Below are 27,982 nucleotides of genomic sequence, written 5' to 3'. Positions count from 1 at the left end.
ACAGCTGTCTTCATGCTGTGTCCTCACATGGCAGAAGGGACGAAGTAGCTCTTTGGGGCCTTTTTAATAAGGGCAATAATCTCATTCATGAGGGTTCCATCCCTATGACCTAATCACTTCCCAAAGGCCTCATCGCTAAATACCAGTCATCTTGGGCATTAGGATTTCAACAGAGTAATTTTGGGGGGACACAAACTTTCAGTCCATAGCACCCCCCATCACTTCTCTTTGACCAGGTCAAACCTAGTCAGTCAAAAGTAGTTCAAAGAAGACTAGGAAACTCTTTTAACTGAATTCACTGCATCCCAAATAAAAGATAAGTTTATTTTACTAAGAAAGGATAGGAGAGATATTGAATAGTCTACTAGAAATCTACTAGAAATCTCTTCTGCTGGAAGAACACATGTCAGAATTTTACAATCTTGGCATGCTGAGCAGAAGTCATTTAGTCCAATGTTTCTGAAGCTCGCTCATTGATAAGAGTCACCTGCATGAGCTGGGTGGTGGAGGGATGGTGCGGGGAGACCCTCACTGAAATGCAGCTCCCTAGGTTCCACCCAGACCTGCTGAACCAGAATCTTCAAGGAGAGGATCTGGGAATCCTGTTCTTAACAAGCACCTTATGTGATTCTCATCATCAATAAAGTTTGGAAACACTAAAATCTAATCTTCTACCCACTTAGTGGCCCCTCAGCAAATGCCTGAGGTTAAGGGCCCTAGAGTCAGTCCAATCCATCCTTGGCAAATTCTTTCACATACTGAGGTAATATCTGATATAAAGCCTATGCCATGGGAAGGGAACAAGCCAGTCTCACTACAAGAAATTACTGTTCTTATAAAGGTGAACATTTAGACACCAAGACGGATACATACAGAGGGAGAAGATGACCATGTGAAGACAGAGGACTAGAATAATGCACCTACAAGCCAAAGAATTCTAACTGCCAGCAAAACCAGAAGCTAGGAATAAGCAAGGAAGGACTCTTCCTTACAGAGGCTTCAGAGGCAGGATGGCCCTGCTACACAGACTTCTCACCTCCAGACCCAAGAAGGTGTACTTCAGTTGTTCTAAGCCACCCATCTGTGGCACTTTATTACAGCAGCCCTAACAAATGAATACAATTGGTTAGTGAAGAAAGTGGAGGATGTATTTCCTTACCAAGGTCAAATTCCATGTTCATGGACTAATACCTAAACTATTTCCATGCACAACTCTGTCTGAATGCAGAACAAAGGAACTGCAAAAGGCCACTTGGAAACAATTAGGCCTTAAATCACATTTGCTTTTCTTCAGGATGGTTTGAAAACAAGGTTTTTCCACCCATTATCTCTGGGGGAATGAGGAGTGGTTGATTCATTCTTATGCCTCTGAGATCAAAACAAAATACCTACATGTCTTCCCTCCTAGATGATTGCTTATTATCCTAGATCAGTGCTTCTAAATATTTTCTGCTCAGGAAAATCTTCCAAGGAGCCTAAGTAATACCCAACCCAGCTCCTCTCCAGAAAATTGTATTCAGTTTTTTGGGAGTTAGGTGAGAAACAGGAATCACTTTTGTTTTTAAGCTCCCCAGGTAATGTTAATGTGCAGTGGGGGTAAGAACTGTCTGAGATTATACGAATGAAGATTTATCTTTTTCCAAATGTCAATAGAGAGGGGGAAACCCTCCAAAATTCCAATACTAGGAAAACCCATCTTGGGCAGAATTGACACAAAGTAGCTACAGACTTTTGAAAGTTTACTTTAGAAACTGATTTTTTTTTTTTTAATTGGAGACAAGAGTCTTGCTCTGCGGCCCAGGCTGGAGTGCAGTGGCATGATCTCAGCTCACTGCAACCTCCGTCACCCAGGTTCAAGAGATTCTCCTGGCTCAGCCTCCCAAGTAGCTGGGACTATAGGCACATGCCACCACGCCTGGCTAATTTTTGTATTTTTAGTAGAGACGGGGTTTCACCAAGTTGGCCAGGCTGGTCTCAAACTCCTGACCTCAGGTGATCTGCCCACCTTGGCCTCCCAAAGTGCTGGGATTACAGGCATAATAAGCCTGGCATTAGAAACTGAATTTCTGCATGAATTTTTTTTTTTTGAGATAGGGTCTCACTTTGTTGCCTAGGCTGGAGAGCAGAAGCATGATCATAGCTTACTGTAACCTCAGATTCCTGGGCTCAAGCATTCCTCCCGCCTAACTAGCACAATAGGCATGTACCACCATGCCCAGTTATCTTCTAAAGTTTTTATAGAGATAGGGTCTTGCTATGTTGCCCAGACTGGTTTCAAACTCCTGGCATCAAGTGATCCTCCCACTTTAGCCTCCCAAAGATACAGATTACAGGCATCAGCCGCCATGCCTGCCCAGTTCTATCATTATTAGATTGGCAATGTTTTAACTAATGGCTCTAGGCAGGCTCTCAGGCAACTTACTTTATCTGTGGCATAATGGTCTTTAATAATCAATTACCCCCACGGTTTTAAATTTTATCATGGTTTTTTAACTGCTGACATTTTATTTTCACTGTTGTAACTTGGCAAAATATCCAAATATATAAATGCAAAGATACCCACAACCTATGGAATATGTTTTAAATAAATTTAAGCTACAAAAGTTTTTTGTTGTTGTTTTCACAAAAGACACAGGCTAATTAGTTGACAATCTTTTAACTGCTGACATGATTATACTGTCAGAACTCTGCAGACTTCTTAAAAATATGTTCCTCTGGCCAGGTGCGGTGGCTCACGCCTGTAATCCCAGCACTTTGGGAGGCTGGGGTGGGCGGATCACCTGAGATCGGGAGTTTGAGACCAGCCTGACCAACGTGGAGAAACCCCATCTCTACTAAAAATAGAAAATTAGCCGGGCGTGGTGGCGCATGCCTGTAATCCCAGCTACTCGGGAAGCTACAGCAGGAGAATCGCTTGAACCCGGGAGGCGGAGGTCGCAGTGGGCCGAGATCGCGCCATTGCACTCCAGCCTGGGCAACAAGAGCGAAACTCGGTCTCAAAAAAAAAAAAAAACCAAAGGTTCCCTTATACTTAGGTTTTATTTCAAATGTGGTTCTAAAGAGTATATTAAATTATATCTTTATATTTAGATAACACTCAGGAGCAGCTTAGCTTTTATACTGTCTAGTTTCTTGACATGGTAACTTTCCTTACTCCACTTTAGAAACAAAGCAAACGCATAAATACAGTAGACACATAAAGACATAGTCTTTCACTTCCTTCCTTTCTTTCTCTTTTCCCGCCCCTGTATCAATATCCCTCTCTTTCTTCTTCTGCCATTTTTTCAAAGCTTTGATTTTCCCCTTGGAGAGAGTGGTCAGAGGCTTGAGGATTTCCCGTCTACAGCTCTGCCATGTGCTTAAGGAAATGTGAAAAAATAACTGCCTATTTCAAGGGAAGGTTATTATAATCATAACTTACAGTAGGACCAGATTCTTTCCCTCTTGTTTGTTCTCAATTAGTAGAGATTACAAGAAATGTCATAGACGAGTAGAAGATGATAAATTTTGATGAGGTACTGGGGAGACTTGAACACACTTCAATTAAGATGTGTGGTTTTTTTCCCCCAGATGCCTGTGGGACTTTGCACAACTCCAGTAAAAATAAATGAACCGCTTTTGTACTCTCTTACAGAAGCAATTATCAGTGGACACAAAGATGGATGAGGAGCAGAGGGACTTGGAAAGAGACCTGAACAGGAAATACAGAGTCTTAAAGCTTAATGAGACTTTTGAGAGCATTTTTTTTTGACGGAGTCTCGCTCTGTCGCCAGGCTGGAGTGCAGTAGTGTGATCTTGGCTCACTGCAACCTCCCGCCTCCCGGGTTCAAGAGATTCTCCTGCCTCAGCCTCCCGAATAGCTGGGACTACAGGCACCTGACACCACGTCAGGCTAATTTTTGTATTTTTAGTAGAGACGGGGTTTTACCATGTTGGCCAGGCTGGTCTCGAACTCCTGACCTCAGGTGATCTGCCTGCCTCGGTATCCCAAAGTGCTGGGATTACAGGCGTGAGCCACCGTGCCCGGCCAAGAGCATCTTATTTTACCCATGTGGAAACCCAGGGAGGCCAACTGACTTGCAGGAGTCACACACAAGTAATTGGCAGAACCAAGATCAGTAAATATAGCCTGCGGTTCTGTCCACAACATCATGTGCCAAGTTTTGATGCTATCTGAAAGTAACAGTAAAATGTTGAGCTGACATCTTTGCCTCTCTGGCTTCGTGTTTTACATATTTATCATCTCCCAATATGCTGCAATTTGATGCGGGGTAGGGCAAGAGCTGCAAGTTTTGATGGTCTTGACTCAGTTACTGCCTCTTGTTAAGGAAGATGAAAAACTTTTCTGGAGTAGAAAAGGGCTATTTTTCATGAAATGCCATCCATCATACAAAGTTCAAGGTCAAGGAGTCACATGAGGCATATACAAAAAGGGCACAAGTATTATTTCTGTGCCCTTAAAATGGCCCAGATAACTTGGTGTTTCAAGCAGAGAAAACCCCTCCTGCAATAATAGGAGGCAGCAACTAAACAGATCAGGAATAAAAAGCCTGCAATCTCCTGTGTTATAGTATAATCACACAATAGGCCCAACATCAATGTAATAAAGTTCCAAAATAAAACATTTCTTCCATTAAGTCCAGAACTCCAGGGTTCGGGTATCATTTTCAAATGTCAACATGAGTGTCTAAATATCAGCCTAAAATCCATTAGTCAGCCTGAGATATTTTGAGCAAGAACCAGCAAAATATGGGAAAAACCATATAAAAGCAGAAAATCCTTAAGTGACATTCTATTTATATTTACCTTTTAAGAAATCTTCATTGTCCTCAATTTAATGAGTAACTTTTAAAAATAAAATGATACACATATTCCATGAGTCATACAAAGCCAAGGCTGCCAAAGTGGGTGATTAAACATTTTAAGGAAAACTGAATTATATGAAGGTTAAGTCCCTTTTAAAAAGTATATTAGGAGGCATTACAAAAATAAGGAAGTGGTTATAAATCTGAGTTCCAAGAATGGTAACTCCCTTCTATGGACAGAGAATAATACTAGGACAAAACAATTACATTCCTATGCCAGGAAAACCTTCACAGAAAAAAAAAACATAGAAAGGCCAAAGTCACAGCATTTAAAAATGCATTTCATTGAGATGCTCCATATGGAAAATCAGTGATGTTAAATCAGCAGCTTCAGAGGACAGAGAGCAAATACAGGGGATGTTTGCATAAATCTAAAGAAAAATAGGAAGTGGGCTGGGCGTGGTGGCTCATGCCTGTAATCCCAGTACTTTGGGAGGCCAAGGTGGGCAGATCACCTGAGGTCAGGAGTTCGAGACCAGCCTGACCAACATGGAGAAACCCCATCTCTACTAAAAACACAAAATTAGTTGGATGTGGTGGCTCATGCCTGTAATCCCAGCTACTCCAGAGGCTGAGGCAGGAGAATCATTTTAACTCAGGAGGCGGAGGTTGCAGTGAGCTGAGATCACACCATTACACTCCAGCCTGGGCAACAAGAGTGAAACTCCGTCTCAAAAAAACAAAAAGAAAAAAGGAAAATGGTTGAAGGGGTGGGTTGCCCCTCCACACCTGTGGGTGTTTCTCATTAGGTGGAACGAGAGACTTGGAAGAGAAAGACACACAGACAAAGTATAGAGAAAGAAATAAGGGGGCCCAGGGGACCAGCATTCAACATATGGAGGATCCTGCCGGCCTCTGAGTTCCCTTAGTATTTATTGGTCATTCTTGGGTGTTTCTCGGAGAAGGGGATGTGGCAGGGTCATAGGATAATAGTGGAGAAAAGGTCAGCAGATAAACGTGAACAAAGGTCTCTGCATCATAGACAAGGTAAAGAATTAGACCTGCATCATAGACAAGGTAAAGAATTAAGTGCTGTGCTTTAGATATGCATACACGTAAACATCTCAATGCCTTAAAGAGCATTATTGCTGCCCGCATGTCCCACCTCCAGCCCTAAGGCGGTTTTCCCCTATCTCAGTAGATGGAACATACAATCGGGTTTTATACTGAGACATTCCATTGCCCAGGGACAGGCAGGAGACAGATGCCTTCCTCTTGTCTCAACTGCAAAGAGGCGTCCTTCCTCTTATACTAATCCTCCTCAGCACAGACCCTTTATGGGTGTCAGGCTGGGGGACGGTCAGGTCTTTCCCTTCCCACAAGGCCATATTTCAGACTGTCACAGGGGGAGAAACCTTGGACAATACCTGGCTTTCCTAGGCAGAGGTCCCTGCGGCCTTCCGCAGTGTTTGTCTACTTGAGATTAGGGAGTGGTGATGACTCTTAACAACCATGCTGCCTTTGAGCATCTGTTTAACCAAGCATATCTTGCACAGCCCTTAATCCATTTAACCCTGAATTGACACAGCACATGTTTCAGAGAGCACGGGGTTGGGGGTAAGATTACAGATTAGCAGCATCTCAAGGCAGAATAATTTTTCTTAGTACAGAACAAAATGGAGTCTCCTATGTCTACTTCTTTCTACACAGACACAGTAACAATCTGATCTCTCTTTCTTTTCCCCACAAATGGTTACACGTCTGTCCGCAAAGGCAAATGCAGGAGGGCTGGTGGCTCCCGGGTATAAAGGCTCACATCTGTTTATGTTAATTGAGAGCAGTATGTAACCAGTATCATTCCACTTCAGTTTTCTTTTAGGATCTAACCTAGTGCTATCCAAGAGATATATAATATAATGCCACATGTTATATTTCCTGATAGCCTCATTTTATAAAGTACAAATAAGCTGGTGAAATTAATTTTAATAATATATTTTTAAAATAACAATATAGGCAAAATATGATGATTTCAGCATGAAATCACCATGAAAACTGTTATTGGGATATTTTACTTTTTTTTTGAGACGGAGTCTCGCTCTGTCGCCCAGGCTGGAGTGCAGTGGCGCAACCTCGGCCCACTGCAAGCTCCGCCTCCCGGGTTCAAGCCATTCTCCTGCCTCAGCCTCCCGAGTAGCTGGGACTACAGGCGCCTGCCACCGCGCCCAGCTAATTTTTTGTATTTTTAGTAGAGACGGGGTTTCACCGTGTTAGCCAGGATGGTCTTGATCTCCTGACCTCGTGATCCGCCCGTCTCGGCCTCCCAAAGTGCTGGGATTACAGGTGTGAGCCACCGCGCCCAGCCTTACTTTTTTTCATACTAGGTTTTAAAAATCCTGTAAACTTACTGTACATCTCAATTCCCATGCTACATTTTTATTGGAAATATTTGACGTCTATTTAGATTTCAGGAGATTTAGAGTTGAAAAAACAAATTCACATACCCAAGTTGTTCCAAACTTAAGCATTTTCCAATATTTGCATTGAGTATCTGTTTTTAAATTTAAATTTATGAAAATAAATAAAATTAGCCATGTGTCCATAGTCCGAAGCTACTCAGGAGGTGAGGTGGGAGAATTGCTTGGGCCAGGAGTTCGAGTCCAGCCTGGGCAACAAAGGGAGACCCTGTCTCTAAAAGAAAGAAATAAATAAAAATTCAGTTCCTTAGTAGCTCTAGCCACATTTTATATGCTAGACAGATACATGTAGCTAGTGACTACAAGAGTGGATAGCACAAAGCTAACATCTTTGTCCCATCCTCACAGAAAGAGTATTTCCTCTTCCAAATTCCTATGGAATGTAAGTGTGGCAAGAAAACTGAAGTCATCGTATAAGGAATAAAGATAACAATTTCTTCATCATCCAAACCTTCATGAGATTCTGCTTATCAAATGCAGAAATGGAAGAAATAATGATTTTTTAAAAAGATTTGATAGGAGTATATAACTGGGAACAGAATTAAAGAGTATCTGGAAAAGGGGAAGTGAATAATATCTTTTGCATTTCTATCTTATTTAATCCTCACAATATCCCTAAGAGGGATGTACTCTTCTAAAATTTGTATTTTGCTGATAAGGAAACAGAACGTCAGTGAGTTTAGAGATAGTTAAATGGGGTATACAGAATTTGAGGTTAACTAATCAACCAAACTAACTCTTAGTGATAATAATTGTGGACCTGTGCACAAAACATTGTCCAGCTATTCAGTCAAGTAATTAAGGATACTGACTATCTGGAGGAGTTTAGGAAAGACAAACAGGACAAAGTACCGGGATGGAAGTGTTCATCTCTACAGCCATCCATTTAAACCTCTTTCTATTCAAAGTGCCATAATCTGTAAATTATTTGCTTGCCATGGTAAGTTAACATTATCTCTCATTGGACACAGAGCCTCTGGATGCAGAAGCTAGTAACTGGCAGTTTAAGAAGCTTTCCTGGTATTGTAAGGAGGGCTGGCAACGAATGAGCCTGGATTAGGCCTCGAACTTCAATTTGCATCAGAATCACCTAAGGTGGGAAGATGCTTTTGAAACACAGATCACTGGGCCCCACTTCCAGAATTTCAGATTAGGTAGCTCTGGGGTGGAGCCCCAAAATGTTCATTTCTAACAATTCCTCAAGTATGCTGATACTGATGGACCAGGCATCACACTCGGAGAACGCTGAACTACAACAAAGATGGATGTACTCAATTGAGGTAAATAAAAGAACCACCACATTAAAGGAGCTCATTCTTTAGGGCAATTTACCAGGCTTGTATCTTTATCAGCTGAGTGCCTATAAGGTAACTGCTGGACTGAAGCTGTGTGCTGGGTGCCCCCGAAATGCAGACCTACGGCCCAGGAGAAAATTTCGCATAAAGCAACTAAACCTTAAACCTCAGGGCCTCTTGCAAGGCCTACCAATATGCTCACATAGTATATTTTCTGTTGTTGTTGTTGTAAAATTTGCAAAAGTAAGATGCTTTTAAAGAAGGATTCCCATAGATTTTTATATAAACCTCAGGCTCCACAAAACTTGGATCTGTCTTTGGAGACTTCTCACCCTTGTTTATATCTTCCAAGTTGTTTTTTAAGAAATAGAAACACATTGAAAGCATTTTAAGCATCATAAGCATGTTTAGAACTTGCTTTTGTCTCTTAGTAATAATACATAAAACAGCTTTCTTTAATGAATTTCTGCAACATTTTAAATGGTTGTGGAATACATACCCAAAATACACTCAACAAATTTTTACTTACATGGTTTCTAATTTTTAGGTCTTTTTTTATGCTGAATATCCTTAAAGCTAAATATTTATGCCCATCCTTATTTCCCTAGTATTTCTAAGAAGAGGTGTTGATGTATACCATATGCATTTTTTATGTGTTGTAATTATAATGTAATGTACAATTTTGTAACTTGAATTTCTCTCCATTTATTTTATTATATGCATTTTCCCAGTTGCTGCATAGTTTTAAGCTTAACATTTTTAATGACTCTAAAACTTTCCTCTCTGTGGATATAACAATTTGTCTACTCCCAACATCTGGGTTACACTTTGTTTTTCATTAATATAAATAATACTACAATAAATTCCTTTTTAAAGATTATTTATGGCTGGGAACGGTGGCTCACGCCTGTAATCCCACCACTTTGGGAGGCCCAGGCAGGCGGATCACCTGAGGTCAGGAGTTCGAGACCAGCCTGACCAACATGGAGAAACCCAGTCTCTACTGAAAATACAGAATTAGCCAGGCATGGTGGCGCATGCCTGTAATCCCAGCTACTTGGGAGGCTGAGGCAGGAGAATCCCTTGAACCCGGGAGGTGGAGGTTGTGGTGAGCCAAGATCATGCCATTGCACTCCAGCCTGGCAACAAGAGTGAAACTCCGTCTCAAAAAAACAGAAAGACTATTTACTTGCCGTAGCTTTCCTTAAGTGGGTCCAAAATTATAACAGTGGCCAACCCGAGCCTTGTTTATAAAGCACAGGTTTGTAGTAGAGAAGTGAGATGCTAATGTGAACGGGGTCCATAATGGGCTTGATTAAGGTAACAGAGCCTGGGATACTGAACATTCACTGCTTTTAACCTGATTAAATATATGAGACCTGTTTCTTTCCCCGCTCACTTGCCTGAGACAGGGTCTTGCTTGATCGCCCAGGCTGGAGTGAGGGGCTCGATCTAGGCTCACTGCAACCTCCACCTCCCAGGTTCAAGCGATTCTCTTGCTTCAACCTCCTGAATAGATGGGAATACAAGCGCATACCACACCAGCCTAATTTTTCATATTTTTAGTAGAGATGGGGTTTCACTGTGTTGGCCAAGCTGGAATTGAGACTTGTTTCTGTCTTGAGAGTTGGTTGACCATTCTGGAGAATTTCTTCCCTAGCTAGGAGGAGGTTGTCCAGAATCTTTCTGACAAACTGTGGTTAAATGACTCACAAATGTGTAAGAACTGAATAATGAAATCATAGTGTTGACGAAAAGAGTTGAACTCTTGGCCAGGTGTGGTGGCTCAGGCTTGTAATCCCAGCAGTTTGGGAGGCCAAGGCAGGTGAATCACTTGAGGCCAGGAGATCGAGACTAGCCTGAGCAACATGGTGAAACCCTGTCTCTACTAAAAATACAAAATATTAGCCAGGCGTGGTGGCAGGCACCTGTAATCCCAGCTACTCGGGAGGCTGAGGCAGGAGAAATCAGTTGAACACGGGAGGTGGAGATTGCAGTGAGCCAAGATCACGCCATTGCACTCCATCCTGGGCAAAAAGAGCAAAACTCTGTCTCAAAAAAAAAAAAAAAAAAAAAGGAGAATCAAATTCTGTAAAATATTTGAAGAGATTTATTCTGAGCCAAATATGAGTGACCATGGCCTGTGCACAGCCCTCAGGAGGTCCTGAGAACATATGCCCAGGGTGGTCAGGGCACAGCTTGGTTTTATACATTTTAGAGAGGCATGAGACATCAATCAAATACATTTAAGAAATACATCGGTTTGACAACTGTAAGGCGGGCGGGGGAGCAGCCTTCCAGGCTATAGGTGAATTTAAACACTTTCTGATTGACAATTGGTTGAGTTTGTCTAAAGACTTGGGATTGGTAGAAAGGGAACATTCAGGTTAAGATAAAGATTGTGGAGACCAAAGTTCTTCTGAAGTCTTACAGAGGCTGTCCTTAGAGGGAACAGATGACAAATGTTTCCTATTCAGATCTTAATCTCTTTAGAATTTGGGAGGGTCTGGAAGAAAAAGATGTAGCTATGTTAATAGAGATTCTTTACAGATGCAAATTTTTCCCCCACAAAGAAGGAGCTTTGCAGGGCCATTTCAAAATATGGCAAATAAACATATTTTAGGGTAAAATATTTTAATTTTCTTCCTTGTCTCGTAATGTTATGCCAGAGTCAGGTTGGAAAATAAGTCATATATAGGGTTAAATAAAACCCATCTGATGTGAATTTATGGTTTGTAGGGCATGACTCCCCAGACCCCTTAGACAGGAATTTGGGCAAGATAAAAAAATCAAAATTTAGTCTTCAATAGTATCCTTTACATGAGGTTGACATAGCTGCCCCATCAAAACCAGGATCTAAGGACTGTCTTTTCATATGTTTCTGGTAAGGAGTGGCAATATTCTTAATAAGTTAGGCTCTCTTTTGACCACAGACACAGATGCCAGTCAGTTAAATTGGGTCTAAATTTAGGTAATTTTCTGCCCAGGGAACACAGGCTAGTTAATTAGGCTACACAAGGTCTAAATTCATAACTGTGGTTCTTTGGTGTGGTTCTTCAACCACTTGAGCTAATGAGCTATAGATACAAAATAATTTCACAGTCTGGGTACAAAATAAGCACACAGGTAGATTGTAGGTAACAAGCCAAGGCCTCCAATGATACTTGTTAATTTCACACAGCACAGACATGGCCAAGAGGACATGCAGAGCATCCTAAAGGAAACACATCCAGAAAACCCTACTGACCTTTTGTTTCTGTCCATGATATGGATAAAGTGGTAAATGCTGAACAGAGAGGGGCCACAGGGTGGTGACGACAAACTGTCAGTATTTCCATTTTACATTTAGTCACTCATTCATTCAACACAATGACTAGTGTAGGAACTGGGCTGGAACTGCAGGGAGAGCAAGGACAATTATCCCACATGTCCTACTGTGTTCAAGACTGCCACTTGCCAACTAAAGCCACTTGTTCACCATGGGGAAAGGGCTTCGGTGGCTTTTCCAAATGCACCTGAAAAGGCAAGAGTCTACAGCAAGACTCCAATGACTGTTGGACTTAACTCACTGAACACTGACCAGAGCTTACAAAACAGTCCACCCTCCAGGGGGTGTGGACAGTGTCACCAGGCACTGACAACTCCCAAAGACCTGAACCCAGCACCAGAAACCACCATCCAGGGGAAAACTGTGCACCAAACCTTCACAAGCACAGCCAACCTAGGCTAAATCATACCCTTTGTTATTTTAAAACAAAAAATGTACTTTTTGTTATTTTAAAACATACCTACCTTAAGTCTCAGTTCCCAATTTGCGCTTTGGGCCTCTTCTCCAGGCCCCACCCGTGCTCAAAACAAGTCTGACCGCTTTGATTTCCATATTCTCCGCCCCTCTCCCCACCTCTCTTATCTCTAGCCCCAGAAGCTTTCTGAAAGCTGCTAATCCAGTACCTGGCTCCTAGGCGTCCCTGTCACTGAAGCATGTTTTGGTCAAAGTTTACCCATGATTACTATCTGTCAGTTTCCACTGGAAATTGGAATAAGGAATTTGAAATTCAAGTCCAGGCCTTTACTTGGTCGGCTGGAATCATCATATTTTGTTCTCCTGACAGCAAACACCCGTGTGCACCAGCAGTGGCAGGACACTGGCTCCGCACCCGGAGTTCCCAGGTGCAAGTTCTGCACCCTACTTTACCTTTGTGATTTGGACAAGAGTTATGGCTGAATTGTTTACCCCAAAATCCATATGTTGAAGCCCTAACCCCCAGTGTCTCAGAATGTAACCTTATTTAGAAATAGGGGACTGCAGCTGTAATTAGTTAAGAATAAGGTGGACCCCTACTCCCATACAACTGAGGTCCTTATTAAAGGGGAAATTTGGGAACAAACATGCACACAGGAAAAATGCTATACGAAGATGAGGCAGAGATCAGGATGATGCTCCTGTAAGCCAAGAAACACCAAACATTGCCAGCAAACCACCAGAAGCTGGGGAGAGGCACGGCTGATTCTTCCTCACAGCCCCAGAAGGAGCCCAGGCTGCTGACCTCTGGTTTAAGACACTCCCTTTAGGGTACTTTGTTACAGCCACTTTTGGAAACCAACACAGCAAGATACCATGTTGCAGTTTTCTCATCTGTAAACTGGGAATACATACAGCAATTCTCTAATGAGAGGCATAAATAAATCACAGTTTGTTAAGTTGCTTAGAATGACGCCTAGCAGCTAAGTGTATTTTAGTGGTAAATAGTTGTTCCCCAAACATTCTTGTTTAATCAAAGAGATCTCACCTTTTATGTTTTCTAGGGTGTCTTCCCACCAAGTTGCCTAATGAAATGCTAAGCCCACGCCAGATTTCTCAGGAGATGAGGGGCACTCACACTTGGCTGGCACGGCAGGACAGGGTGTGGCAGCGAAAGGGAGAGACTTTCCTTTGTGTATCAGCAGGGAATCTAGGCTCCCTCTCTGCTTGCTCTTCATCCCCACACCCACTCAAATCCCATCGTTCTTGCCCTGCAGCAGCCACCAGCCTAGCCCTGGCCCTAGTCCTGGCCCCCTTTTCTGGTTACAGTCTCTCAAAACCCCAAATCATCCTACAGTGAAAATGTAATCAACTTGAAACCTCATTCTTCTATTTCACCCACCCCACCCATTCCAGGCTTTCAATGAGGTATAGAGAGGCCCATATCTCCCATCAAACTTGATTTTCTGTTATTTCTGTTATCCCATGTATATATCCTTCTCCATTAGAGTCTCTTCACCCCACCTCTACTCATTAGTACTGGTTCCCTCTGTTAATCCCAGCCTACCCAATGACGATGGCTCAGCCCCTAACTCACCCCTTCTACGAAGCCTTCTCTAAACTCCTGTGATGTTGAATGGCCACACACCAGAGTTCACTGTGAATGGCACAAACCTGGCACTGCCTTAATTGTTTCATGTGTGTCAGTCATAAGACCTTAACTAGATGGGACATTTTGAGACCATTCATTCATCACACACAAACTTATAGATACTACAAATGCCAGGCACTGTGCTAGGCACCAGGGGTAACCAATATCACCAGCTGCCATTTATTGAGAAGTTTCTTTGTGCCAGATTTTATCCTAATCCTCATGATGATGCTTTAAAGGGAAGTGCTGGCCTCAGCCTCAGTTTACAGGGGAGAAAACTAAAGGGAGGGGAGGAGGGAGAGGAAGGGAAGGAGGGAGGAGGGGAAGGGAGGGGAGGGGAGGGGAAAGGGGAGGGGAGGGGAAAGGGGAGGGGAGGGGAAAGGGGAGGGGAGGGGAGGGGAAAGGGGAGGGGAGGGGAAAGGGGAGGGGTGGAGAAGGAGGCTTTACAAGCAACACTGGGAGAAAAGAATCAGCAATAAACGCAATATGAACCAAAACGACAACATGGCAACCAAAAATGTGAATAAGATCACAGGTTATATTAATAAAGTTACATGTCTAGGAAGTGGACATTCTACCATTTTTAATATTCTTTTAGATTTGTTCTAAAGTTTTGCTCAGAATTCTAGGCCTAGAATGTGAGAGTCAGATGTCATGTAGGTTCAGATTAAACTAATCAATATAATTAAGAATCCTCAAATTGCACAATTTTATAAATTACATATTGACTGAATACACTGATTTAAAGAGTAACTTAAAGCTAAGCTTATAACATAAACTTACAGGCTGCCATCATTCCCAAACTTTTCAATGAAGGTGTGAGATCAGGTCATGATAGTTCCTATCTGTGTAAGCAACCTCAAGATTATGATGGTAAAATGGTGTACTTAAAAACAAACCCTTGTTCATCCCACACCTTATCAGATCAGGTCACCAATATATTACAGGACATAAAAGGAAAAGCCTGACTGGTTACCTAATGTCACCAACTGGTAACACTCAAGAGCAGTTTCCATTTCTTTTTTTTTTTTTGAGACGGAGTTTCACTCTTGTTGCCCAGGCTGGAGTGCAATTGCATGATCTCGGCTCACCACAACCTCTGCCTCCTGGGTTCAAGCAATTCCCCTGCCTCAGCCTCCTGAGTAGCTGGGATTACAGGCATGCGCCACCACGCCCGGCTGATTTTGTATTTTTAGTAGAGACACGATTTCTCCATGTTGGTCAGGCTGCTCTCGAACTCCCAACCTCAGGTGATCCACATGCCTCGGCCTCCCAAAGTGCTGGGATTACAGGTGTGAGCCACTGCACTTGGCCTGTTTTTGTTTTGTTTTGTTTTGTTTTTTTGAGATGGAGTCTTACTCTGTTGGCCAGGCTGGAGTGCAGTGGCACAATCTCAGCTCACTGCAACCTCCACCTCACAGGTTCAAGTGATTCTCCTGCCTCAGCCTCCTGAGTAGTTGGGACTACAGGTGCATGCCACCATGCCTGGCTAATTTTTGTATTTTTAGTAGAGACAGGGTTTCACCATGTTGGCCAAGCTGGTCTCTAACTCCTGACCTCAGGTGATCCACCTACCTCAGCCTCCCAAAGTGCTGGGATTGCAGGCGTGAGCTCCCGCACCCAGCCAGCAGTTTCCATTTCTAACATGGAAAAGCATTTAACTTCACCTACAGCAGCATGCTGCAAAAGACTTCTACCAATAGGACAATGGGTCCTGGGCAAGCAGCCATCAATGTTACTTCTGGCATAAAAGGAGTCAAAACTGTAAAAGTCACTAAGGTTTAAGAACATTTGGGCACACCTTTATCATCCAAGTCTCAAACAAGACCCTCTGTAGAAAATGCCTGTGGCTGAGTTAATCATCCCCAGTATCCATTCTCCCCTTTCCCTTGAGGCTTAACTGGTTTCGAGGCTGCCAGCAAGAGAATATGTTTTCCTGCCTTCCTTGCAGCTAGGCTGGGGCAAGCTCTAACCAGTTCCCTGTGAGGGCAATGAATTTGTGCACCTTCAGTTTCACATCCTTTAAAAAGTAAAATGCGGCTGGGCGCGGTGGCTCACGCCTGTAATCCCAGCACTTTGGGAGGCTGAGGCAGGTGGATCATGAGGTCAGGAGATTAAGATCATCCTGGCTAACACGGTGAACCCCGTCTCTACTAAAAATACAAAAAATTAGCCAGGCGTGGTGGCAGGCACCTGTAGTCCCAGCTACTGGGAGTCTGAGCCAGGAGAATGGCAGAAACCCGGGAGGTGGAGGTTGCAGTGAGCCGAGATTGCGCCACTGCACCCCAGCCCGGGCGACAGAGCAAGACTCCGTCTCAAAAAAAAAAAAAAAAAAAAAGTAAAATGCTAGATGGGTGTGGTGGCTCACTCTCGTAATCCTAGCATTTTGGGATGCCAAGGCAGGGGTATTGCTTGAGGTCAGGAGTTCAAAACCAGCCTGGGAAACATAGTGAGACACTGTCTCTATACAAAAAATACGAAAATTAACCAGGCATGGTGTTATGTGCCTGTAGTTCTAGCTATTTGGGAGGCCAGGGCAAGAGGATTGCTTGAGCCCAGGAGTTTGAGGCTGTAGTGAGCTATGATGACACCACTGTACTCCAGACTGGACCACAAAGGAAGACACTAAGAAAGACACTGTCACAGCAAAAAAAAAAAAAAAGGAAAGTGCTTCTGCTTTACTTTCCTTCTTTCTGGTTCTTAGAGCAGCACTGTCCAAAGACTTACGTAATTTTAAAGTTTCTAGTAGCCACATTAAAAAAGTAAATAGAAACAGGTGAAATAAATTTTACTCTATTCATTTAATCCAATTATGTCCTGAATAGCAGCATGTCAGTGTGTAATTATAAAAAATTATTAAGATATTTTACCGTCTTTCTTTGGTACAATGCCTTTGAAATTTAGCGTGTATTTTACACCTACAGTATACATCTCAGTTTGGACTAGCACATTTCAAATGCTCAAGAGCCACATGTGGCCAGTGGCTAGCACACTGCATAGAGCAGCTCTAGAGGGTAACAGAGGACGCCAGAGAAAGGCTTGGGTTCCTGGGTTAATCTATGGAGCAGAGCTGCCCTGATGGCTTAGACTATTTTAAACATTTACTTCCACCTTGTTAGAATTACTGTATAGGGTATTTTGTTATTACAGCTTATCATATACCTAATTAGTACACCCATTGGGACCTCACAGAAGGACCCTGCAGCTTCTCAGTTATGAAGCAACCCTTCGAAGAAGGAACAGGCCAGGCATAGTGGCTCACACCTATTGGCCTCAGCAATTTGGGAGGCCAACGCAGGCAAATCACCTGAGGTCAGGAGTTCAAGACCAGCCTGGGCAACATGGCGAAACCCTATCTCTACTAAAAATACAAAAAATCAGCCAGGTGTGGTGGCACACACCTGTGATCGCAGCTACTCAGGAGGCTGAGGCAAGAAAATCACTTGAACTCGGGAGACAGAGGCTGCAGTGAGCTGAGATCACACCATTGCACTCCAGCCTGGGTGACAGAGCCAGACTCTGCCACACACACACACACACACACCCCCAGACGAGACGAAAAGACTCATGAGTTCACATTGAATCTCATCAAACCCCCCTCCAAAACCATAGCCTAAATCTGAAAAGTTGCTACAGAAACATTCTCAGCATTGGGAAATACATCTTAGAACAAACATATCCAAGGAGAATATGTGGTTCCTTAAACTTTTTCTTGTTCTTTTCTTACATTATAAACCTCTACACTTTCCAGCTAACCAGCCCACTGGGCAGCCCAGGAGGCAGGAGGCAGCTAGAGACCACCAGATCATTCGGCCTCCTAAGAAAAGAAAAATGAAATCCTTTCAGGCAGTGCTTCCCAAAAAGTAAAAGCATTTTCATGAATACAATAAAAACTACTCTAATAGTTGAATAATCAAGTTGACCAGGACACACTGACTTTCCTTTTTTAAAAGGAGGGAGGGACTCAAGCAAAGAGAAAGCCAAGTCTAGTCACTAACCTCATCCTTATGGACATACTGAGCCTTTGGCCAACGCTGGCCCCTGCCTTGCCATATAGTTGAAAATAACCACCTCCACACAGCAAAGATCTTTAGGTAGAAACTCAACTGAAAATATCCACAGGATGATTCAGAAGCAATTTCTGTTTCACTCCCAAGGAGAAGTTCATAAAAGAATTTGTCAAACACAAAACATGTAGGTCAACAACAGCCTTCATTCAAAATGATCAGGTAATTAATGCAGAATAAAGACATAAGAGATAATGGTCTAAATGACTCATTGCTTGTGTAGACTAGGAGATTTCCCCAAGTTTAGGGGCCAGGCCCTCGGTTTCATATTGGTTTCCAGCTGGAAAAGCATTGTGTTTAACTGAGAATTATGGTCTGGGGTAAATAGAATAAAGCTATGACCCATTTAGCCCACAGTGGAGCTCCACGTAGACAGAGATGTTTTACTGGCACCACTGGACGAGCAGAAGCAGCATCTGTTCTTCCTCCCTTCGGAAATGAAATGCATTTGGCTCTCAGGAAACAAAGAATCTTGCCCTGTCACAGGAAGAATAATGCTGACACTGGAGAGTTTTGCCACTATGGATGGACTTGTGGTGATGTAAAGTCACTGTAGAGGTCTTATTTAAGCTTAGAGCAACAGTGTAACACCTATTTTATGCAGTTTGAAGCTTCACAATTTAGGAACGAGCAACTTGTTAGCAAGCGTGTGCTGCGGTTGACAGCATACGACGCTCTCCCATCAAGAAAAACCAGGACAGTTACCATCTCTCTGTTATTTACCAAATGTGTGACTTTGGCCAAGTTACTTACCTGTCCTCAACATTCATTTCTTCCTCTATCAAATGCATTGTAGCAATGGTCTTTACTGGATAGAGTTTTGTAAGCATTAAATGACAAACAGCATGCAAAGGGGCTTGGCACAGTGCCTGGCACCTAGTGTGCATTCAATACATGAGAGCTCCTTATTCCTGTAATAGAAGGTCAGCCATCCATACGTGTTCACTCTTGCTATTAATACTATGCAGTGGCGCCCACTGAAAAACTGTGATGCTCCAGCCTCACTCTCTTAGATGCTGAAAATAGTTCCAAGGATGAACAGTGGAGCTACGATCTATGACAGTGCCAGCTCAGTGGGGGGATGCCAGGGCTTCGGAGTAACCGTTCTAGGATGGAAGGGCATGGAGTTGTGTTATGGGTTGACTTGTGTCCTCCCAAAAATTCATATGTTGGAGTCCTAATGCTTCCCCTAACCTCAGAAGGTAACCTTATTTGGAGATAGGGTTTTCACAGAGGTAATCAAGCTAAAATGAGTTCATTATAGCAAGCCCTAATCCAGTATGAGTGGCGTCTTTATGTAAAGGAGGAATCTGGGCACAGACACACGCACAGAGGGGAGAATGCCACATGAAGATGAAAGCAGAGATCGGGGCAAGGCTTCTGCAAGCCAAAAAAACTGCCAGCCAACCACCAGAACCCAGGTCAGAGCATGGAACAGATTCGCCCTCGCAGCCCTCACAAGGAACCAACCCTGCCAGTACCTGGATCTTGGGCTTCTAGCCTCCCAAACTCTGAGACAATCCATTTCTTTAGTTTCAGCCACCTGGTTTGTGGTACCCTTTGTTATGGCAGTCCTAGCAAACTAATACCAGGCAAAATCAGGCAGTGAGCAGATTCTCCATTTAAAACAGGCTTAAAAGACCTAGAAAATGTGTAACATGGCACAAATTTGACCAAATTTCTCTCTAGAACTTTAGTAAAGTCTCCTACCTCCACCCAGTGGGGTCATCACTGATTTTTAAAAAATTATGTCTAATCAAAAAAAAAAAAAAAAAAGCTTAGCTTGAACAGATTTGGCCAAAGTTCCTATGTCTACAGATAGACTTGGATTTTATTTTTTTATTATTTTATTTTATTCATTTTATTTTATTTTATTTTATTTTATTTCATTTATTTGAGATGGAGTCTCGCTCTGTCGCTCAGGCTGGAGTGCAGTGGCGTGATCTCGGCTCACTGCAAGCTCCGCTTCCCGGGTTCACGCCAGGGACTTGGATTTTAAATACTCCCATTGTGTGTATGTGCATGTGTGTGTGGTGAGGGAAGGAGGCTTGAGCATTTGTAAAAACTTATTATAAATGACTAAAAACTCCTTGAAAAAAATTCCTTGGCAGAGTTGGTTGTCGATCGTCATGAGAGCTGTTTTTTTTGTTGTTTTTTTTTTTTTAAACAGACGGAGTTTTGCTTTGTCGCCCAAGCTGAAGTGAAGTGGCGTGATCTCAGCTCACTGCAACCTCCATTCCCTGGGTTCAAGCAATTCTCCTGCCTCAGCCTCCCAAGTAGCTGGGATTACGAGCATGCACCACCATGCCTGGCTAATTTTTGTATTTTTAGTAGAGATGGGGTTTCACCATGTTGGCCAGGCTGGTCTCAAACTCCTGACATCAGGTGATCCACCCACCTTGGCCTCCCAAAGTGCTAGGATTACAGGTGTGAGCCACCACACGCCGCCGCAAACTGTTATCTTAATAGGCAACAAACTCAAACCTCTGTCTGAGCAGGATATGCCTGGTTCTTCGAGATTCGTGGGGTGTGTGCATTTCCTTGGCTGAAAGCTACAATAGTTAGTAGCAGCTATGTAAAGGTATACCATCAATTTAATCTCTCATGGAGCCTGTCACTTTAAACTGGCTGTTCTGATTTTTTTAATGGAATGTCCGCTGCTTCCCTATTATGATGAAATATATAATTGGGAATAAATCTTTCATAAAATTAAGCACACACCCTCAAAGTAAACCGTGAAGCCCTTGATCACGTTTGAGTGGCATTTCTCAAGATTTGTTACAAAGATCTTTCAACCCCATTTCCCATCCCTCAACCTCCACCCATTTCACTCAAGTCACTAAAAATTGGCATCTACAAAGAAATTCCAGAAGCCTGAGCATTTTATTAGCAAAGGGGAATCCCAACCTTTTTGGCCTCATTTTTCATGATGACAGCTCATTTTTCCATGTGGAACCACATACTAGCTGCTGCAAATATTTAAAGAGGTAAAGAAGCCACTTTTTCAAGCTACGGTCATAAAAGATACACATAATGATGATTGAGAACTCTGTGCTTGCTTAATAAGCATAAAAGTCAGTGTGTCCATTTTTAAAACTAGGATGAAAACTTTATAGTATTCTTCTTTAAATACTCAGGTCCATGCCACGGGCACTCTCCTGGGCTCCTGAACTATTAATATTACTATTTTCTATGTCAAGGGCCATTTTTGAGACTGAGTTAACCCACTGTGCTGCAAGCTGCCTCCCCAATTGACCTTCTGACCTTTCCCCCTCTTCCCAGCCACGCTTCCGACTCCTACCTGTCCCTCAAGGCCTGCATGAAGCTCCACCTCCATAAAGCTCCCCAAATTCTCCCATTCCCAAAGATTCAGCCGTCTGAAAATCTGCAGCATTTCTCACCAGGCCCTACAACTTAACAACTAGTTAGCTATATCATCTTAAAGGTACCTTGAGTATCTATATTCTATACTGCTTGTATTTTGCTCTAGTTATTTCCTGTATTTTTTTTCTCCTCCCACCGAGGTTTATCAACTTTTTAAAGACAACAACCATATTTGTATTTCTCCTATATCCACTATCTAACAACTCAAGTTTAAGAACTCCCAAAATAAAGTTATAAATGTGAAGTAAAAAAGGTTATCCACCATAGAAATTCCATAATGCTGTTTAGCCTTTGTGGGTTATCTGCAGGGTCCCAAATAGATTTAAAAATCAAAACCACTGGACAATGTCACTGTCTAACCACAGCCCACAGAGTCAGGCTCATTCCCTACCAAACTCACAGCTGCCTTTGACACAATGCCAGTTGTCAAGTCTTCCAGAAAGGACACTCCCATCAATCTTTACCCACGTGATGGTTCTGGGGTCACAGAGTGACCTGAAGGCCATCCATAGGAGGCCCCCTTGGGCCACTTTCGTCCTATGTTTACTCCTGGATTTTGCTCACAGGGGCCACAAACTGATCTGGCCACAGACCTCCCAGACACAGGCTGGCTGAAATGCGATCACACCAGTGGGTCACCTGTCTTCTTTATGCAAGCGCGAGAACCTGATCTGCTATTCTCTTCTTCCTACCCCCCAGAAATACAAAGAAACCTTTCTTCTTCCTTTTCCCTCACACAAAGACAAGCAGGAATATGACACCCAAAGGTTTAAAATATTTTGAGACAGACCACAAGTTTCAGGTTAAAAAAAAATTATAATTTGGTTCATTCAACTGAATGTAAACATTTGCAAACTTGCTTTTCCTTAACAATACATATATACGCATGATATACATGTACATGTATCAAAAACTTCAAAATCAAAGGCATACATTGAAAAACAAGCCTCTCTTCTCCACTCTCTCCCAGCTCAGTTTCCCTGTTCGGCAGCAGCAACTGTTACCAGATTATTCTACCCTCCAGACCCTGTAAACTTTTTGAATCCTACTTTTTATTACCGGTTGCTAATTAGAAGGAAGAAACAAATATTTACTAAGCATCTCCTGAGCACCAGGCCCTGAGATTTTTGACATTCTTTTTTTGTTTTTTTTTGTTTGTTTGTTTTGAGATGGAGTTTCACTCTTGTTGCCCAGGCTGGAGTGCAATGGCGTGATCTCTGGCTCATCACAACCTCTGCCTTCTAGGTTCAAGCGATTCTCCTGCCTCAGCCTCCCGAGTAGCTGGGATTACAGGCATGTGCCACCACACCCGGCTAATCTTGTCTTTTTAGTACAGACAGGGTTTCTCCGTGTTGGTCAGAGTGGTCTCAAACTCTCAACCTCAGGTGATCCTTCCACCTCAGCCTCCCAAAGTGCTGGGATTACAGGTGTGAGTCACCACACCCAGCCGACATTCATTTAATGCATTTAACTGTCACCCCAACCTTAGGGGCTAATATCATTTCCTCCACTTTTCTAGTGAGGAATCTGAGGTTCAGAAGAGTAAGAGACTTGTCCAGGGCCACAAACCTAGGTCCGAGTTTAGGTTGCTTTTAAAGCTACTCCCTAGATTGTTCAGTTCGTTTTTGTTTTTTGAAACAGGGCCTTGCTCTGTTACCCAGACAGGAGTGCAGTGGCGTGAACACAATTCACTGTAGCCTTGACCTCTTGGGCTTGAGCCTTCCTCCCACCTCAGCCTCCCGAGTAGCTGGAACCATAGGTGTGCCCCACCATAGGCGGCTAATTTTTTAATTGTTTTGTGGAGATGGGGTTTTACCATGTTTGCCCAGGCTGCTCTTGAATTCCTGGACTCAAGGAATCCTCCTGCCTCAGCCTCCCAAAGTGTTGGGATTACAGGAGTGAGCCACCGTGTCAGCAGATTGCCTGGTTTCTTAAAATAGACTTTCCACCCAAAATTCCTCTTTCAGGAAACATGGGCTCTTGAATCAGACTGCCTTAGTGCAAAAACTTGTTCTAGAACTTAAAGTTCTAAGAACCCAGACAAATGACCGCATGTCCCTAAGGCCTCAGTTTCTTCGTCTGTAAAATGAGCTTAATAGTAATACCCACCACATAGGATTTGTGGCAAGATTAAATGAATTTTACGTGAAAAGCTTAATATAGCTCCTGACATTTGGTTAATACTTCCTAATGATTAATTATTATTAGCATTATTATCATATGGTTGATTAACAAACTGGGCTTTGAAATGTTTTTGTTGTTGTTGTCATTTTTTATTCCCTCCATTTAGCTGTACAGTTCTGTGCTTGAGGAGGCAATTTGGATGTGGAGAGCCATTTGAAATTGTTGGGCTCCATTATACCAATTTCCTCCTCCCCAGGCTTTCCTCCCCCAGGTCTGCTTCTCAACATTTCTTCTCTTAGCACTAACTGCCAAAATCATAGCCTTTTCTGCTGCCAAATCCCAGAGCTTTTACTAGTGTTATTACAGTGGATTTTTTTTAAATCATGGAAATATTTCAGTTTTTCTAACTAGATTCCAGCAACACCCTCCCTACTGCCACCAGTTTTTGATTTTTAAACCAAAAGTTTATGTGCCTATCATTCCTCTGGGCCCCTGTTCATATATATGGAAGTCTAGACTGATGAAATTTTGCTAAAAATAATCTTAACCTATGCAAATGAAAGCTACCTAGATTCCCTTGGAATAGAAAAAGACATTTGTTAACCTGGTCACATAATTTAGAAACCCCTATCTGCTGAATTGGGCAACATTTTCCATTTAATTGCCTTTTTCTCCTTAGCCGAAAGCCATGGGAGGCATGCAGGCTACATAACATACAGCCAGCAGACGATGAGGTTGAAGGAGGTTTCTCGGAAGTCGGATGACCAGGACTTTCACTCTGGCCAACAGCTAGTTTTATGTCTTTGTCAAAGTCTCTTTGAACTCTATGAGTTTTATTTAATTTACCTAAAGGATAAGAAGGTGAGATCAACCTTCTTCATAACGCTTCCCAGTTCTTTCTTTTAAGTGGGTCAGTATTTTACCATCATCCCATAAGCATCTCATCTAGCCTGGGTTTTATCAGGGCAGTAAGTTACATGTCATGATGCAGCCTCAGGAGATAAGCTTCAGCCAGAAGTAGGTATGCAAGTTACATATTAGCCATAAAAGACACAGCCTCCACTTATTGCAAAAATGCAGCTGTGCCAAGCTGTCAAAATATAATTCATGGCAAAGCAATAAAATTCAGGTTCATCTTTAATTACCTCGTCTGAAATGATAGCTGAACAAGCCCATTTTGAGAGTGACATACCTTGGCTTCCATCTAATTCCTTTCCATTAATTTCTCCCATTCCACAGCTCTGCTCAAAGCATCTGGAATGCAGCTAGTACAAGACTGGGATCATAGAAGGGTGTATGGGGTGACCTTCTAAAAAAATATTATCGTGTACAACCCCTCTGCTATGTTTTTCTCCCTTTTCTCCTTGGGGAGACTTTGTTTCATAACTCTGACATCATAACTGGTTCCTCCAATCCAGAGTCCTTTATGGATTGGATGGATAACAAATGAGGAAGGGCCCCAGGAATTCAGGGGGAGGAAAGGTACAGGCAGCAATAGATACCATTTTACCACAAAAGCCTTAACAGAGAGTTGAACACGTTTCCTAAAGCCAAAGATGAACCATGCTAATATGTCATTCCTGAACCACCCTCATGAGAGAGACTAGCTTCTTCTAAAAACGACATTCAGAATCAGGATTTCTGGCAACTTTAGAAATGTTGAGATTTTACTGATTCTTCCTTTGAAGATGTTTAATGTGACGGTTCCTTTCTCTACAAGGCACAGATGCCCAAAATTAAAAAAAACACACACACATTATTTTTGAAAGCTATGCACACAAACAGCAAGGAACCTAGAGCATGCCATCCACAGAAGCTACCCTGAGCTGGGGCCAAGAGCACTTGAGTGTCTGTAGTTTATTAACCCAGCAGCGCCTTATCAAGGTGGGGAGGAGCGTTTCTGCAGCTCCGTGGAGAAGAAGGAACAGCCAGACTGTGAGTCACCGCATACTCACGTCACTCTTCCTGAACTTCGCTTTCAAGCTCTTCATGTTTAGTCCATTCAGCCTTCCAAAGCTCTAGAGGAGACTTTTCAACACCTAAGCAGAGAAAAAAAGGACACATGTAGGTTTCCAAATAAGGTATTCTCTCCTGATTGGATTACAACTTTGGGTCATGGGAAGGAGACAGAGCAGGGTTGGGTTGGGAAGGTGGTCAGTTAACAGCTGAGGAGTGGTAAATAACATATTTCCACTTACGATATACTCCCTAGAAGCTTCTGACATTTTCAAATTAACCAAAACTTTAATATTTTCCTTCTTATTAATATTTATTTTAATTGACACATAAAAATTGTATATACTTTTATGGTGCACAACATGACTTTTGAAATATGCACATATTGTAGAATGGCTAAATTGAGCTAATTAACATATGCATTGCCTCACATACTTATTATTTCACTGTGATGAGAACACTCCAAATCTACTCTCAGGAATTTTTCAAGTATACAATACACTAACTATAGTTACCATGTTGTACAATAGATCTCTTCATCTATTCCTCCTAACTGAAACGCTACATCCTTTGACCAACATCTCCCCAACCACCTCCCCCAACCCCCCACTCCCACACCCCCACCCCTGCTCCTGGAAACTACCATTCTATTCTCTGCTTCTCTGAACTGGACCTTCTTAGATTTCTGTATCAGTGAGCCCTCAAACATTAAAAGTAGAGCAAGTCTAAGTTAACTGCTTAACTGTCACTGTACAAAATGCTGTATCTCTATGTTCAAGTCATTCCTCAACGTATCTTCTGTGCTGCAATCATGCCATCTACCTCCTTGTGAAAAGTGATGAGGAAAACAGTTCATATTCCAGATGCCACTCATTCCCCATTTATTTTTCTCAGTGTTTGTTCCCGTCTCCCCTCCCCAGAATGCACAGGGCAGTTAGTGAAAAATGCCAGGAACAACAAAACCTCCCTCATCAAATAGCTCATTCCTCAGGGGGCCTCTCCAAACAATGCAAGACTCTCAGGGTCCTGTGGGACTCAGCAATTCTGAGTTGAGCTGAATCTTAAGCAATCACTTCATTTAAGATGGGTCTGTGGTCCCCTGGAAATTGAATGTAATTATCTTTTAGCAAGTATACATTTACCCCTTTCAGGGAGGAAGGTTCTGAGTTTTCACTGGATTCTACAAGGTAGGTAGTTGCCACCCTTCAAAAGTCAAAATTGCTCGTCTAGTCTAAGTGCCTCATTTCGAAGAAGTAGCAACAGAGCCTCAGACAAGTTTAGAAACCCTGAGTCACAAAGCCTATTCATGATGAGATTCAGAACCAGACCCTAAGGACTGACTAGTGGCTGAATGTTTTCACTGCCCTATATAGTTTTTTTTTTTTTTAATTTCAATAGTTTTGGGGGTACAGGTAGTTTTTTGATACATGAATTCCTTAGCAATGAATTCTGAGATCTTAATGCAACCAGTATGTTCTCTTTTATCCCTCACCTCTCTCCTAACCTCCCCTACCCCTAGTCCTGATAGTCCATTATATCACTCTGTATGTTTTTGCATCCTTATAGCTTAGTTCCCACTTACAAGTGAGAACATACGATATTTGGTTTTCCATTCCTGAGTTACTTCACTTGAAATAACAGCCTCCAGTTCCATCCAGCACTGCCCTACACAGTTTTACAACTAAAACCAAAAAGCCAAATCCTGTGCTAAAACATGTATAGAATTTATCTTTTTTTTTTTTCCTTTTTTGTGGAGAATGGGGTCTCACTATATTGCCTAGGCAGGTCACGAACTCTGGGCTCAAGCTATCCTCCAGCCTCTCCCTCCCTAAGAGCTGGGATTACAGGCATGAGCCACTATGCCCGGCAAACATGTACAGACTCTACCTTTTTCATTAAATTTGGAAATGTACAAAATATGTAAATTTCACATGTAACTAAAAAAAATGAAAATACACTTAGGTCAAAAAGGCAAGATAATCTATATGAAAGTTTCCATCACATAGTAAGTGCTCAATAAATGTCACGTCAAGCCCACTGCAAGTGGTGGGAACAGGTGACCTTTAACAGCACCATCCCAGAGGAGAACTGAGGAACAGCAGGCACACATTTACCACAGTTAACCACTGTTTTCAGAAGCCTTGCCAGGTCATCTCACATTCCCTGACATCCTTATTATTCTGAACAAAACTGACTTGAGAAGATGGGTGGGGAGTGCGAGCCACTGAATGCCGTACTCATCCTTCTTCATGCGCTTGTTGCTACCTCCAGAAGTCACCCAGTGACTCTCTGGCTTCCAATGTGTCTACTTTCATTCTTGCTGCTGCCATTGATTAGGGCCCTTGGATAAATGGTGTGAAAATCCAGTCATCATGAAGCACTTTGATGGCATGAATCTGGAGGCCTCATTGTGACTGCAGCCTCTCCATGGCCCCTTTCAATCTTCCCAGCCTCAGCAGGAGTGACAGATGCATGTTGCCTTGG

At 42.6% G+C, this 27,982-nt stretch overlaps 1 protein-coding gene across 2 annotated transcripts in view; it reads right to left on the bottom strand.

The window, feature by feature from the left end:
- The window catches only part of RAI14 (retinoic acid induced 14), a 145,406-nt gene extending 119,825 nt beyond the window's left edge, over positions 1–25,581 (bottom strand). For both annotated transcript variants that reach the window (XM_030813956.1, XM_030813957.1), the window contains exon 1: positions 25,498–25,581. In XM_030813956.1, the coding sequence (XP_030669816.1) occupies positions 25,498–25,533 (36 nt within the window). In that variant the 5' untranslated portion in view covers positions 25,534–25,581. The remainder of the gene's footprint in view (positions 1–25,497) is intronic.
- Positions 25,582–27,982: the final 2,401 nt, after the last annotated feature.

This window comes from Nomascus leucogenys, chromosome 6, assembly GCF_006542625.1.
Source record: "Nomascus leucogenys isolate Asia chromosome 6, Asia_NLE_v1, whole genome shotgun sequence".
Classification (NCBI taxonomy): domain Eukaryota; kingdom Metazoa; phylum Chordata; class Mammalia; order Primates; family Hylobatidae; genus Nomascus; species Nomascus leucogenys.
The sequence above is the reverse complement of the archived record's forward strand: the minus strand, read 5'-3'. Positions and strand labels throughout refer to the sequence as shown.